This window comes from Myxocyprinus asiaticus, chromosome 3, assembly GCF_019703515.2.
Source record: "Myxocyprinus asiaticus isolate MX2 ecotype Aquarium Trade chromosome 3, UBuf_Myxa_2, whole genome shotgun sequence".
NCBI classification, from domain to species: domain Eukaryota; kingdom Metazoa; phylum Chordata; class Actinopteri; order Cypriniformes; family Catostomidae; genus Myxocyprinus; species Myxocyprinus asiaticus.
The window spans coordinates 47,096,958-47,112,006 of record NC_059346.1 but is presented as its reverse complement, the minus strand read 5'-3'; the positions used below and the strand labels follow the sequence as shown (position 1 = coordinate 47,112,006).

General features: G+C 42.2%; 1 protein-coding gene across 1 annotated transcript in view; it reads right to left on the bottom strand.

The window, feature by feature from the left end:
• Positions 1-7,844: 7,844 nt before the first annotated feature.
• Positions 7,845-15,049, bottom strand: part of pappab (pregnancy-associated plasma protein A, pappalysin 1b) — a 138,852-nt gene continuing 131,647 nt past the window's right edge. Inside the window, exon 22 of the mRNA XM_051669375.1 lies at positions 7,845-7,949. Coding sequence (XP_051525335.1) covers positions 7,845-7,949 — 105 coding nt within the window. The remainder of the gene's footprint in view (positions 7,950-15,049) is intronic.

Below are 15,049 nucleotides of genomic sequence, written 5' to 3'. Positions count from 1 at the left end.
TTGAGGAGATCATGAAAATATACAGTACACTAGTTTGCTCTGTGACAAATAATATCACAATATTACATACATAAAAAAAAAAATAATAAAATAAAATAAAAAAACAGTGGCAAACTGCTTTCATTATAGATACTCATGAAATAACAAAAATAAAAAAAATAAACTGGTTATTAAAACAGTATTGTGGTAAGTGCCCAAAACAGTGCATTAAGTATGTATACGTAGCAATGTGGGTTTCTTGAGTCTAACCAGTTCTTGTGGAGACCATAAGTGTAAAAGGTCTAAACCTCTGCAGTTGATCCTGCAAGGCCATATTTGAGATATACCAGGAAAGAAAACCAGGTCATTGCCATTATGTCTGGTCTTGATGTTTATCTCAGTGCAGTTGCAGAGGAATTTGCAAATTTGAAGAACAAACAATGACTTGAGACAAAACACGGAGCAGGGCATTAAAAACAAACAATAAAGAGAACACTTTTGTAAAAAATATATAACAAATAACATATACTTGATGTAGATATAAATGTTTTAAAAGAACCTAAATTTTTTTTTAAAAACAACAACAATACATGAAATGATTATTCGGATAACATGTATGTGATTTATTTTATTACAATAAACTTTATGATAAATACATCTAAATTTGCTCTACTATTCTGATGAAAGTAGCACACCATCAAATTTGTACATCTCAAACTTTGGGAACAAGATTTTGATCATGCAACAGTAATCAGGGTATCTGATTTGACAAAAACATGCTTACTGAACTGGCACAATATTGACATCAAAAATGTGCAGTCATCTCACAGCTGTGAATAAATACAGACGCTATAAAATTTAAAGTGAAATAACGGCAAAACTTTTCAAATAATTGGAGACAGTTATCATAAGATGCAAAGAGACCTTGGGGAGTTTTATTTTATACAGGCAACTAAATGCAATACACTATGCACTTAAAAACTGGCTATTCTGCAAGCAAACACAACACATAGGAAATCTGAATATGTTTAAACCTTCAAATCACAATCATGATTTATTAATGTATACAAAATAGCACAAATTTTCTGAGGTACATCTGTCTGAATGGATGAACATGAGGATGTGCTTCTTTCTGTGGCGGGAATGAGCATTTAGGAAGACACATACGATTAAGGAAGGAATCTATACATGAGGATTTCTATATGTGGCCAGACATCAGCAGCTGAGCCACCACAAACAGTCTTTCAGTTTCTCTCACCTATTCTACTATTTACACAAAACCACACAAGCCCCACGGCTCCAGCCCGTGTCAATGTATCTACTCAGCTATTGGAAACAGAATCTCGCTAACCAATTTCCACAGAATATACAAACATATGGAATCTAAAATATGGGTGGAAGTTAATACAGCAAAGGAACGCTCTGTACAGTTTTCCGAAGATGACATTTCTATAACATTTTCCTTGTGCATTAGAGAATTTTATTTATTCCTTATACAAATTGAGTGGCTGGGAAAGCAGGTCATTTTGCTTGTTTGTGGTAAAATTAGACCTTTACTTTCAAACTGGAACAGAGGGAACTGACAGAGAGAAAAAAAAAAGCATGGAAAAACAGACTTTTGATCACACCAAGTAACACTGTAGACATATAAAAATAACTTAGATGAACTGTGAAAATATAAATAAAAAATGACAACATTCTTAATAAATAATTATATTATTTACAACATTGTATATTGCTAAGAGATTTAAATTACTAAAATACTGAATAAGCAGCAAACATTACAGGCATGAGGTACAGCAAAAAAAGATCCTGTTAAGTTTACAGTAGACTGTTTAAAAATTTCTCTTCAAACATTTTCACCCAACTTCATTTGATTTTTTCTTGTTTTTCATGGCTTCAGAAGAAAAGGATAACATTGCGTTCATTTTCATTGAGCCTTTTTAAACATTTTCAAGAAAAAAAAAAAAAAAGGACAGAAAAGGAGATCACTATTTGTTTACAATACCTCAGTAAAGAACTGTGTAAAGCTTAGTAATGGTCCATTTTCAGTGATGTCTGAAACCGGTTGTGATACTGGTTCATAAAATTGCACATATACTCATATTTGTCCTAGGCACTCTTTCCAAGTGATAATTGAATTAAAGCAGCAGTTTTTAAGCCTTTACTATGCAATAATAGCATACAGTTTAATATTTGGAAAAAAAAGTCTATAGAGACTAAACATGACATGATCTTTACACTGAAAGAAATGATGACAGAACTACTTAAAATATGTCATCAATGACTCAGTAGTCTATGACTACATATTCTGTCATCTCATTTTCATTACTGCCATGTCCCCCATGGGTCTGATTTTGATTTTTTCTTCCTTTGGATATCCTTTGATGGTAGCTGATGGTAGTGATTTATTAATGTCTTTATTTTAAATGTAACTACACACATCTCTCTTTTATTCTCACTGTTTAAAAAAAAAAAAAAAAAAAAACGCACAGTTTAAAGTACTATTTGATGATGTCATACACAAAAAGACAATTTCATTTAACAATTATGATTACCTGTCTGACCATAGCAGCTTTATTATTTTTATTTAATTTTTAATTTGTTTATTGTTTTGCCTTTTCTTTCTATTTAACTACGTCATCGACAAAGCAACTGTACAAACCAAGTGCAGCAACTGTGGTCAATGGAAAAATGTTTAATGGATAAAGATACACTTTTAAAAATACCACCAATTAAATACATACACAAAAGGCCCTTTTTACCTTAAACTCTTCTCTTCTGCAAAACAATATATATATATATATATGAGATCCCCTTTTTCTCCCAATTTGGAATGCCCAATTCCTACTACTTAGTAGGTCCTCGTGGTGGCGCGGTTACTTACCTCAATCCGGGTGGCGGAGGACAAGTCTCAGTTGCCTCCACTTCTGAGACAGTCAATCTGCACATCTTATCACGTGGCTCGTTGTGCATGACACCGCGGAGACTCTGTATGTGGAGGCTCATGCTACTCTCTGCGATCCATGTACAACTTACCATGCACCCCATTGAGAGCGAGAACCACTAATCGCACGAGGAGGTTACCCCAAGTGACTCTACCCTCCCTAGAAACTGGGCCATTTTGGTTGCTTAGGAGACCTGGCTGGAGTCACTCAGCACGACCTGGATTCGAACTCGCAACTCCAGGGGTAGTAGTCAGCATCAATACTCGCTGAGCTACCCAGGCCCCCAAAACAAAATAATTGTTAAAAATTTTGTTACACATTTATTCCATAGAAAATAACCTCTTCCTATCATTCAATAGGCTGGTTATGATCTTTGTAAGCCTCAATCATGCATCAAATTAATATGACAGATGTTGTTTCCATGTTACATGGTTAATCTATTCCCTAGAGGAAGATGCCCTTTACATTTACTTTTAAGAGCTGAGGGAGATTTTAATGGTGCTTCATAAATGCGTAAAAGCCATTTGGTTTGCATTGGACTAATGTGTAAATGTACTGTACATGTGTATTGTATGTACATTTAATGAGATTGTTGATTGGCATGAAACTACCTCACAATGTATGCTCCAGTTTTACACTGGTGCTCTTAATAATAATAAAAACATAACATAATACCTGTTATTAATTACAGTGTAATTACATACTGGCGGCATTCATTGGTATATTCTACTGGTCTAACTAAAAGATGGTTGTTGCAGTACTAATAAATACACTTTTCAATTATCCAATTATGATGTTATAAGATATTATTCACAAATACGGGTATTCTGAGCACCTCAATAACAAAGGGGAGCACCTATGGCATATTCACTAAAGAAAAATTTCAATTACCAAATGTAAGATGAAAATGCATGGCTTCTCATTCATCCTGGACTGCAAAGGAGGACCAAAATCTCTCATTATTTGATATACTCACTACATAGTTTAACAGCACCATTAACCAAATAAAGTGATAAATAAGATTGAACAAGCACAAAAAATCTTGATGAAAGACTAAATGCTGATTTTACAACAGTGAAGCCTAAATTACATTCTTTGTGCCAATAAATAACTCAAATTGATAAATTGTTCATATTAACTTGGTGTACCTTTTGACTGGTTGCATGGCTCGTACAATATCAATATATTGATAGGATCTGAAATGTAACCTTATTAAGCATGAACACCTGAAGACTTTGATCATAAACTTTGATCCTTTGATCATAAATGACTGAAAAAATGTCACACCATAACATCAACAGTGTTCTACTTAAATGTCATACTTGTTGAACTTTGATCATAATAACATTTAGTTAAACAATGAGTGCAAATGACTTTAATTTTATAAATCCAATCTGGATTATATTTCTAAATACATTTTCCATTAAATAGGTCCTTTTTGGACAAAGTTTCATACTAATAAATGAGAGTCCTGCTATGGAATTACGTCTGAGAAACATTGAACTCGGTGACCTAAAGCGATTCCCTTGCAAAGGTTCTGGCAACAGTCCGACCTGTCTTGAAAGCAGCCTAAACTCATGATTGTGGTGACATTTTTGCAAAGTGATATTACGTGGTTCATTACATATATCACAGCAGTTCCGAGATGAAATGTCTATTGTGTGGTGCTGAAAGTGAGTTAAATGTTCTCGCAAGCAGATGAGGTTTTTAAGGTTAATGCCGTATCGAGTTTTATATAAAAACTAAACCTTAAACCTAAAACTAAGTGATAGTGTCATAAAAGCATATGTGAGAGGAAAAAACGTAACTACATCATTTTGTGGTGCTTCTATAACACTTTCTGCTCATGTGTCCACTTGCGTGCTCTTTAGGATTCGTAGGCCAGGTCCTTTGCATCGCAAGGGCAACTTGATTATAACACAGCGTAATTTGGTCATACTCAAACAAGCTTGTAAATGTAGTTAGTTATGCAGTGGAAATGTTAAAATGTATCGCCTTACAATCATGTGGTATAGAAAGTGTTTTGCTGTCATAAGATAGCATTGTGTGAGAACAGGTAGTAAATTCAATTTGTGTGAAAGTGAATAAAAGTCATTGTTGTGGCATCTCTAGTGTTTATTTTACCAGGAAACTGCTGTAAAACATACAACGTGCCATGTTAAAATCATTTTGCAATAATATTAGTATTTTAACGTGATTCTGTGAGACCAGGTTGCTTGGAAGTATTTGTAAAAATGTGTTGATGCTGTCAATATGTTGATATTGTACAAAACATACAAAAATATACACTCACCGACCACTTTATTATGAACACCTGTACACCTACATATTCATGCGATTATCTAATCAGCCAATTGTGTGGCAGCAGTGCAGTGTATAAAATCATGCAGATATGCATTAGGAGCTTCAGTTAATATTCACATCAACCATCAGAATGGGGAAAAATACGATCTCAGTGATTTGGACCGTGGCATGATTTTTGTAGCCAGATGGGCTGGTTTGAGTATTTCTGAGTATTACCGTTGATCTCCTGGGATTTTCATGCACAACTGTTTCTAGAGTTTACTCAGAATGGTGCCAAAAACAAAAAAACATCAAGTGAGCGACAGTTCTGCGGACGGAAATGCCTTGTTGATGAGGGAGGTCAACGGAGAATGTCCAGACTGGTTCGAGCTGACAGAAAGGCTATGGTAACTCAGATAACCACTCAATTGTAGTGAGCAGAATAGCATCTCAGAATGCGCAACATGTCGAACCTTGAGGTGGATGGGCTACAATAGCAGAAGTTGGGTTCCACTTCTGTCAGCCTAGAACAGAAACTGAGGCTGTAGTGGGCCTATGATTTGTGTACCTCAGCAGAAATTGAGATTCATCAGACCAAGCTATGTTTTTCCAGTCTTTAACTGTCCAGTTTGTGTGAGCCTATACCCACTGCAGACTCAGCTTTCTGTTCTTGACTGACAGAAGTGGAACTCAATGTGGTCTTCTACTGTTGTAGCACATTCGCCTCAAGGTTCAATGAGTTGTGAATTCTGAGATGCTATTCTGCTCACTACAATTGTACAGAGTGGTTATGTGAGTTACTGTAGCCTTTCTGTCAGCTCAAACCAGTCTGGCCATTCTCTGTTGACCTCTCTCATCAACAAGGCGTTTTGTCCACAGAACTTTTGGCACTGTGACAAGGACATGGCCCGGCCATGAGGGTGCATGGCCGTCGCTGAATCAGTTGATCAGTGGGAGAGCGAGATAAAGGGGGGCCGGAGATGACAGTTCCAGAGAGAGAGAGAGAGAGACACACGGGGCCGCGTTGCATGTGTGTGTGATTGTTTATGTTTGTTTTATGTTGAGTTTGATATTAAACTTTACGTTGACTGTTCAGCCGATTCCCGCCTCCTCCTTGCCCGTCCTTTAACTGTTACATGCCTGCCACGCCCGGCCAGGCCCTCCTCCTCATCACAGGTACCATTTTAAGTAAACTCTAGAGACTGTTGTGCATGAAAATCCCTGGAGATCAGCAGTTATACAAATACTCAAACCAGCCCATCTGGCACCAACAATCATGCCACGGTCAGAATCACTGAGATTACTTTTTTCCCCATTCTGATGGTTGATGTGAACACTAACTGAAGCTCCTGACCCATATATGCATGATTTTATGAATTGAACTGCTGCCAGGTGTACCAAATAATGTGGTCAGTGAGCATATGTGTTCACTTTACATACAAATACAAACCAGATCACCTTAACAAACCAACTTTCATTTGCAGAAGGAAGCCTGTTAGTAGACCTACATGTATGAAGCTGTTTCGGTTTATATGGCGGTGTTTTCCTCTAAAATTAAACTGCATTTTGACCAGAGGTAAAATCTATGGCAGACTATACGTTGTGTTACATGGAACTACAAACTGTCCATAGAGAGATTTGGCTGCATGGCCAAAGCAGCAATACTAGCAGCAACAGCTGTGCTAACACAACTTCTTTCACATCTCTCTCTCTCTCTCTCTACTGAGGTTGTAATTCATTGGACCAACACCTCCTCTGATGATTTTCGGCTTCAAATTTTGTGCATTTCTTGCTGATCTACAGGATTTTGTGATTTAGGGCCACAGCTGCTGCACTCGTACATCTTCCTATGCACTGTGAAGCATTCCCATCACCCCTCCATGTTTCATACAGGCGTCTGCCAGATTGTTAAATTTTTAAGGTCAGCTCAAACATTCTGAAAAGTGCAAGCCATTCGTCTGCAGCCTGTTTCATTTCAATGACACAAATTTGGATTTGGTATCCATTGTTATTTGATGTGTATTTCTTTAGACATTTAAAAAAAAGAAATATAAGGACAGAGAACGCTTGATAAGAGAAGACACAGTAAATGGCTAAACTGTCATCTAGACAGTCTGAGAGGTCAGAAGTTTTGGGCTATCATGAAAACATCAAGGGTCCTCTCTTTCATTGACTGATATTTGTTTGTTTTTGGAATCTTTTTGGAATTTTGGAACCTTTCTCAATTCTCTGACTACAGTTAAACATCAACCGATGCATTCTATTTCCTTTCCCACTCTTTGTCTGTACATAAAAACAACATCTCCATGGTTGCAGTTTACACATAATGATCAATTAATGCAAACATAAAACAACAAAACTGTCAGTCCAGGCTTATTTGAGCCTTAGTTTGACAACTTCAATGGTTGCTACTGCCATAACTTCCACTTTTCATCCTTTTGAGATCTATTGTTGATGTGTTTGTTTGTTTTGGAGTGTCATACCCTCATATGTTGTTGCTGTTGGATAAGGAAATAAGGGCATGTTGACTGGCATGTTGAAGTGCAGTGTGAGTGGAGAGGCCCTCTTATAAGCAGCATGTAGAGAGGAAAGGTTTCCCATCAGGCCCCCTGGGTGCCACAGGGGCTATGAAGCTCAGCCAATGGAGCGGTGGCGGACTCCTTTGTTGTTCTCCTGGGCATCGGGGTCTCGACATGCACAGTCTTCTCGAATATCACATGACATAGGGAATGGAATCACCTGGCACAGACAAAATATAAAAATGTGTCAGTTCAAGGGGTTAGGATTAGGGTTACATCTTTGTACATTTGGACAGACTCTGAAACCTATCAACATATTGGCAGCAAATAGTTTATTATGTTTCCAGGAGTGTTAGTTATTCATGTTTTTGAGACATTACAGACATTACAGCTGATTTTCTGTAAAGCTGAATAAATCATTCTTATTTGAAGTAATGTCCAGCATCATCCAATCACTGCCAACCATGTTAAAATAAAATGTAGCATTATAAAACTCTGAATTTATGTATTTATTATCATTGTCCCATGTCTGCCAAACATGCTGAGTGGTCCAAACATCATCTGCAGCCTGAAATTGAACTTTTGGTTGAAATTTAGGATTGAATGCACTTAGCTGCATAGAAAGCTATAGGATGCTCCCTTGCTCACTATTTAGTGAATGACTTAACCTCCAGTGTGCTATCTGTCTGCACTGGTCTCAGAACAGTTCAAAATGCACCTTATTTTCACCCTAATTCCAAATAAGCCCTCTGAACGCAACATTTTTCAGCTTTTGTATGAACCCATTTATTCTCAATGTGAAAATGCACAGTAAATATATAGGAATGCATTTACCAATGTTAATGAATAGAATCATATTGCACATAGATAACAAAATTAAAAATAACAAAATGTATATTAAAATGAAGCTAAATGACCCACAGATGTGTTAGAGTTGAAAGTTATAAAAAAAAAAAAAAAATGTTTCTACTTTTGAGGAAATGTGGTGCCAGTGTCCACATATGTAGACATCATGTTTATCATCGTGCCGACACGCTAACAATGAACAGATTTTTTAAAGTGGCATATCAAACGAAACTAAAGTCTCTACTCTTTACAACCAAACAGGTTTCAATGAGAAAACTTAAAGATATTTCTTTCCAGTGGCACTTTTGTTGGTGCTGCGTCCATAGGAATGCTTTAAGGAAATCGACGGCATGCTGTTGTGTCTCTGTGTGGCAGAAGTTAACCTTTTATATGAGAGTCTAGAGTCTTGTGAACAGTATTCAGTCAGTTTTTATTCATTTAAATTATGCGTTGCATATAGCGAAGCCAAAATACAACGTCCACGCATGTGGACGACGGTTCGCACAAAGTAAACTACGAATACCAACCAATACTAATGAAATTTACATTGTTTTGTTATTCTAATATGTCCCAGATATTTTAGAAGAAGTTTCACTTTGTTCTTTAATTACAGTAATTGTTGTACATTATAGTGTGCATATGGGGACAGAGGAACAAGGGCTCTCTTGTGTAAGGAGCACTGAGGGGAGGAATGCCCTCTCATTGCCCTGTGAAATACACAGGCCTTTCCTTTTGGTGTCCCCATCCATCGTAGGGGATTTTCCCAACTGTAAATCTAGCCCATTCATAGTGCCCACAAGCTCTGGCTGAGAACATTTCCTCCATTGCCACACTTCTTATTACAACCAACCAACACTTGTCCAGTTGTTAAGTTTGTGTATGTGTCTTCAAAATGCTTTCGTTGCTCTCACTCATCCCCTGAACACAGCAAAACAAAAACCTTTCACAAGAATTTGTTTTTACATTATATATATATATATATATATATATATATATATATATATATATATATATATATATTTGCAGACATTTTCAACACCTACAAATCTTTGAAATTAATGCCTTTGTCTAGCACAAAAAAACATGAGGGTGAATAAAACCCGAATCAACATTGGCTTTGGCTTTTCAGAGCTGGCAACAACTCAGAGATCTGAAACGATTTAAAAGTGACCCAGAGATGGCTTTTTTCTTACTGATCAGGTAAGATATTTTATTGATATTGTTTATGTATAGTTGTGTGTGGTGAAGTACAATAATTATACTGTAATCGGTGCAGAACGTTTCACTTGCTAGCACATGTGTGTATTTTTCTTTATAACGGCAATCATTTATATAAATAAATCCCTTAGTCCTAGGCTTGCCAAGGACACGTGAGTCTTGAAATGATGCTGACCACTGGTTGGTAACAATGACAATCTATAAATTAGTTTCTACCGTGGTCTATTTGGCCAGAATATCCTGCAGTTATAAAAACTTTACAACTTTGACTTTAGCAGACTAGCAATTATTATGTCTAATGTTTACAAATGTTGCCTAACTCTTGTAACGTAATTTATTTCAAAACATCAATATTTCCAATTAGTCAAAACAACAGCTTTAGATATGGCACTTATCTGCTCAGATGACATGTTTTCAGATATCCGTTTTTTCCTTTCTTTCGTTATTTATTCGTCCATTCGCTCTGATATGATGTCCTGTATTAATGTGTACACCGGTGCCTCAAAGCACATTCATCCGCGCAGAGGTGCAGAGCTATCCGGCACATCCTGCCCTGGTACGGCTCAAGATCCCGCACCCCGTCTGCTTGTCGCCAAGGGCGTCCCCCTGCGGTGACTGCACCGGCTCTGCCGCAGTGCGCCCCTGTGGCCTGGCCCCGGCGTGGAGCCCCCCGCAGGAAGCAGACGCAACCCGTCTCACGGCCGGCCACCAAGAACCTGTAAAAGGCTTCGAAGCACCCCTGAGACAGGTGACCCAGGGACGACGAAACCCACTGCTCTGGAGCTGGTAAGCAGACCACTCCATCCCCCGGTGGAGGGCCGGAAGGAGAATCTTTTGTTGCCTTTTCATTAATTTTGCCACATGCCCAAGTGGCTGCGGTACCCAAGAGTTCAGAAAGAGTGGTTTCCTTGTTCCCTGGGTCACACACCCGGTGCACACGTCCATCATCACGACCACCATCCACCATTCCATTTTGGCAGGTTTGGTGCTCCAGCAGCGGTCTCCCCGACCCTGCGCGCCCAGCTGTGGCACAAATCTGCCCCCGATGTGACGGTCTCCTCAGGTCACGAGGACAGGCCTCTTCCTCCCCCGTCCCAGGCTGTTCCGGGGGTGGTCACAAGGAGCCAGGTAAGTGCTTCGATGTCCCTGAACTCAGCACGGCCACGACACGGCGTGACACCTCAGGCTCCGCCCCGCTGCGAGGCCCCACCCGCCAGTACATCTGATGAGATTGTCCCCTTGGTCCCCCTCGCCCGGAGCTTGGACGCGTGGCTTGCACTTTCCAACCCGTCGCGATGGCTGGTCCGGACTGTCCGACTCGGCTACGCGATTCAGTTCGCCAGGCGTCCACCCAGGTTCAACGGCGTCCACTTCACCTCGGTGAAGGGCGAGAATGCCGCTACCTATGGAAGGGTGCGATAGAGCCTGTCCCTCCGGCCGAGATGAGGAAAGGGTTACTTCATTGTAAAGGGTTGTGGCCAATCTTGGACCTGCGTGTACTGAACCAGGCTTTACACAGACTCCCGTTCAAGATGCTGACGCAAAAAACATTCTTGCGAGTGTCCGGCATCAAGATTGGTTTGCGGCGGTAGACCTGAAGGCCGCGTACTTCCACATCTCAATTCTACCTCGACACAGACCCTTCCTGCGGTTTGCATTCGAGGGTTGGGCGTATCAGTTCAAGGTCCTCCATTTTGGCCTGTCCTTGTCCCCTCACATCTTCACGAAGGTCGCAGAAGCAGCCCTTGCCCCGTTAAGGGAAGTGGACATTCGCATCCTCAACTATCTCGATGATTGGCTAATTCTAGCTCACTCTCGGGATGTGTTGTGTGCACACAAGGACCTGGTGCTCTCGCACCTCAGCCGACTAGGGCTTCAGGTCAACTGGGGAAAGAGCAAGCTCCTCCCGGTTCAGAGCATCTCTTTTCTCGGTTGGAGTTGGACTCAGTCTCGTTGACGGCACACCTCACGAACGAGCGTGCACAGTCGGTGCTGACCTGTTTGAAGGCATTCAGACAGAAGACAGCGGTTCCACTGAAACTGTTTCTGAGGCTCCTGGGGCATATGGCATCCTCAGCGGTGGCCACTCCACTTGGGTTGATGCATATGAGACCGCTTCAGCACTGGCTCCAGACTCGAGTCCCAAGATGGGCATGGCGCCGTGGGACACATCGCGTGGCCATCACGCTGGTCTGTCACCACCTTTTCAGCCCTTGGACCGACCTCACATTTCTACGGGCAGGTGTTCCCCTAGAGCAGGTCTCCAGGCATGTCGTGGTTACGACAGACGCCTCCAAAACGGGCTGGGGTGCTGTATGCAACGGGAATGTAGCCACCGGCTCCTGGACAGGCCCGCGGCTACGTTGGCACATAAACTGCCTTGAGTTGCTGGCAATTCTACTCTGCCCTGTGGAGGTTTCGGCCGTTGATCCAGGGCAAGCATGTGTTAGTTCGGACAGATAACACGGCAATGGTAGCATATATCAACCGTCGAGGCGGTATACTCTCCCATTGTATGTCACAACTCACCCGCTTCAAGTCGCTGCGAGCCACTCACATCCCGGGTGACCTCAACACTGCAGCGGACACGCTGTCATGGCAGGTTACCCTCAGGGGAGAGTGGAGACTCCACCCTCAGGTGGTCCGGCTGATTTGGAGTCGATTCAGGCAGGCACAGGTAGACCTGTTCACCTCCTAAGAATCCTCCCACTGCCCGCTCTGGTATGCCCTGACCGAGGCACCTCTCAGTATAGACGCGCTGGCACACAGCTGGCCCCCTGGACTTCGCAAATATGTGTTTCCCCCAGTGAGCCTACTTGCACAGACTCTGTGCAAGGTCAGGGAGGACGAGGAGCAGGTCGTCCTGGTAGCACCCTACTGGCCCACCCAGACATGGTTCTCGGACCTCACGCTCCTCGCAACAGCCCCCCCCCCAGCGAATTCCCCTGAGGAAGGACCTTCTTTCTCAGGGACGGGGCACCATCTGGCACCCGTGACCAGACCTCTGGAATCTCCATGTTTGGCCCCTGGATGGGACGAGGAAGACTTAAGTGGCCTACCACCCGTGATGGTAGACACAATCACTCAGGCTAGGGCCCCCTCTACGAGGCGCCTGTATGCCTTGAAGTGGCGTCTGTTCGCTAAGGGGTGTTCTTCCCAACGCGAAGACCCCCAGAGATGCGCAGTCAGATCAGTGCTTTCCTTCCCACAGGAGAGGTTGGAAGGGCGGCTGTCCCCCTCCACCTTGAAGGTGTATGTAACCGCTATAGCGGCACACCATGACACAGTGGACGGTAAGTCCTTAGGGAAGCATGACCTGATCATCAGGTTCCAAAGAGGCGCCAGGAGGTTGAATCCCTTCAGACCGCGCCTTGTTCCCTCATGGGACCTCTCTGTAGTTCTTCAGGGTCTATGGAGAGCCCAATTTGAGCCCCTGCAGTCAGCTGAGCTTAAGGCACTCTCTTTGAAGACTGCCCTCCTGACTGCGCTCACTTCCATCAAGAGGGTAGGAGACCTGCAGGCGTTCTCTGTCAGAGAAACATGCCTGGAGTTCGGTCCGGGCTACTTTCACGTGATCCTGAGACCCCGAGCGGGCTATGTGCCCAAGGTTCCCACGACCCCTTTTAGGGACCAGGTGGTTGTTGGGCCTCATGTATTCAGAAAGAAGACAAAGGCAGGCCTAACAACTAAAGGATCGAACTCTCAACTCCTATTGGATGAGGCACACGACGGAACGCACCTCAACCATTACATCATCAGGAGTAGAAATACCTCTGAAATGCTTCCGGGATTTGCTTCCAGCAACTTTGCTCGCCGTGTGTAGACGCAGCTCATCGCTGCTCTCAGGTGCAGCCTCATGGCACAAGGAAGTAACATCTGACTTGAAACTGTGGCCATACAATCTCCATCTCGCTGGACGAGTTGAGATTACTCTGTGTTCCACCGAACACTTTAACGGATCCGAAGGAGACCGCCGAGCAATCCGCATCTTCATCCATTTGCCTGCAGAAGTGAAGAGAAAAAGAGTTCTCTTCCCTCTTCAATCAAGTCGACGTCGCTGATTTCTCTGCCAGCCCGCCGAGAATCAGCAGCCGTACCGCCCGCCGACAGAGTGAGGAAATAGCCTCCCGTCATCACCCGAGCCTCGAGGAACCAAGTCAGAGTTAAAGGACGGATGAACACACATTCTGCATCCTCATACGATTCAAGTAAGAGGTTTAGAGAAACGTGGCAGAGATAGAATATTATAGTGTGTTATTCTTGTGTATCAAGGTTATTGCTTGTACAGTTTACAGACCGCCATGTCCGCTCATTGCTAATACTCAGGGTATATATTATCACGAATTTGATTTGCTGTATTGTAGTCCAACCACATTGGACTGTTGTGTATTTCCGCCATCGCGGGTGAAAACGGAGCAAACTGAGTTTATCCATTAAAGAATCAAAGACCGTGGGAATGTTTACGAGCTGTCCACCGCGTCTCTGAGTGATAAACTAACAGCTGCTTTCTCTCCCACGATCGCGAAACCGGCTTTGGGGCCGTCACTTAATTCTCTCTCTCTCTCGCACTAACCACACACGTGACCCCTCACAAACATTCTTGCACACATTTTTGGCTAGTAGATAGCTTCGTGATAAAGCTCAGCTTTGTCCCTAAGCTACCATTGACTGGTTTCTCTCCGCCCACATTCACGGCCATATTCTCTGGCCGGAAGTCTCGCATGACGTACTCTCCACGAGAGTCACGTCCGCCATTTTGTGCGCGTCCCTCCTTACACACACAAACACTCTCACACACACACCTTATGTGTTATAGGATTATTTTAGTTTCCATGTCTAATCATATCACTGTTTAGTTTATAGTTGTAAGTCGGAAGTTTATTGACTGCATTGTATTAATTATTAATTGATATTACTGCATAAATAAACTTTGTTATATTACAAAGAGAAGTGTTTTGGATTGTTTTGCATACACCTGTGTCATGCTGATGGGATGTAAGTGCTTGGATTCAAACCTTCATTCATTGTTTTTTTTTCCAAAAATCGATATTCTTCAGAGTCTCTGAGCAGCTCTTTGTCTGCTTTGGTGGACAGCGGAAAGGAAGCGCTGTCTCCAAGCAGAGAATCGCCCACTGGCTCATTGACGCCATAACAATGGCATATCACGCCCAGGAAGTGCCACCCCCGGCAGGGCTACGAGCCCATTCTACCAGGAGTGTAGCGGCCTCCTGGGCCTTGACCAGTGGCACCTCTCTA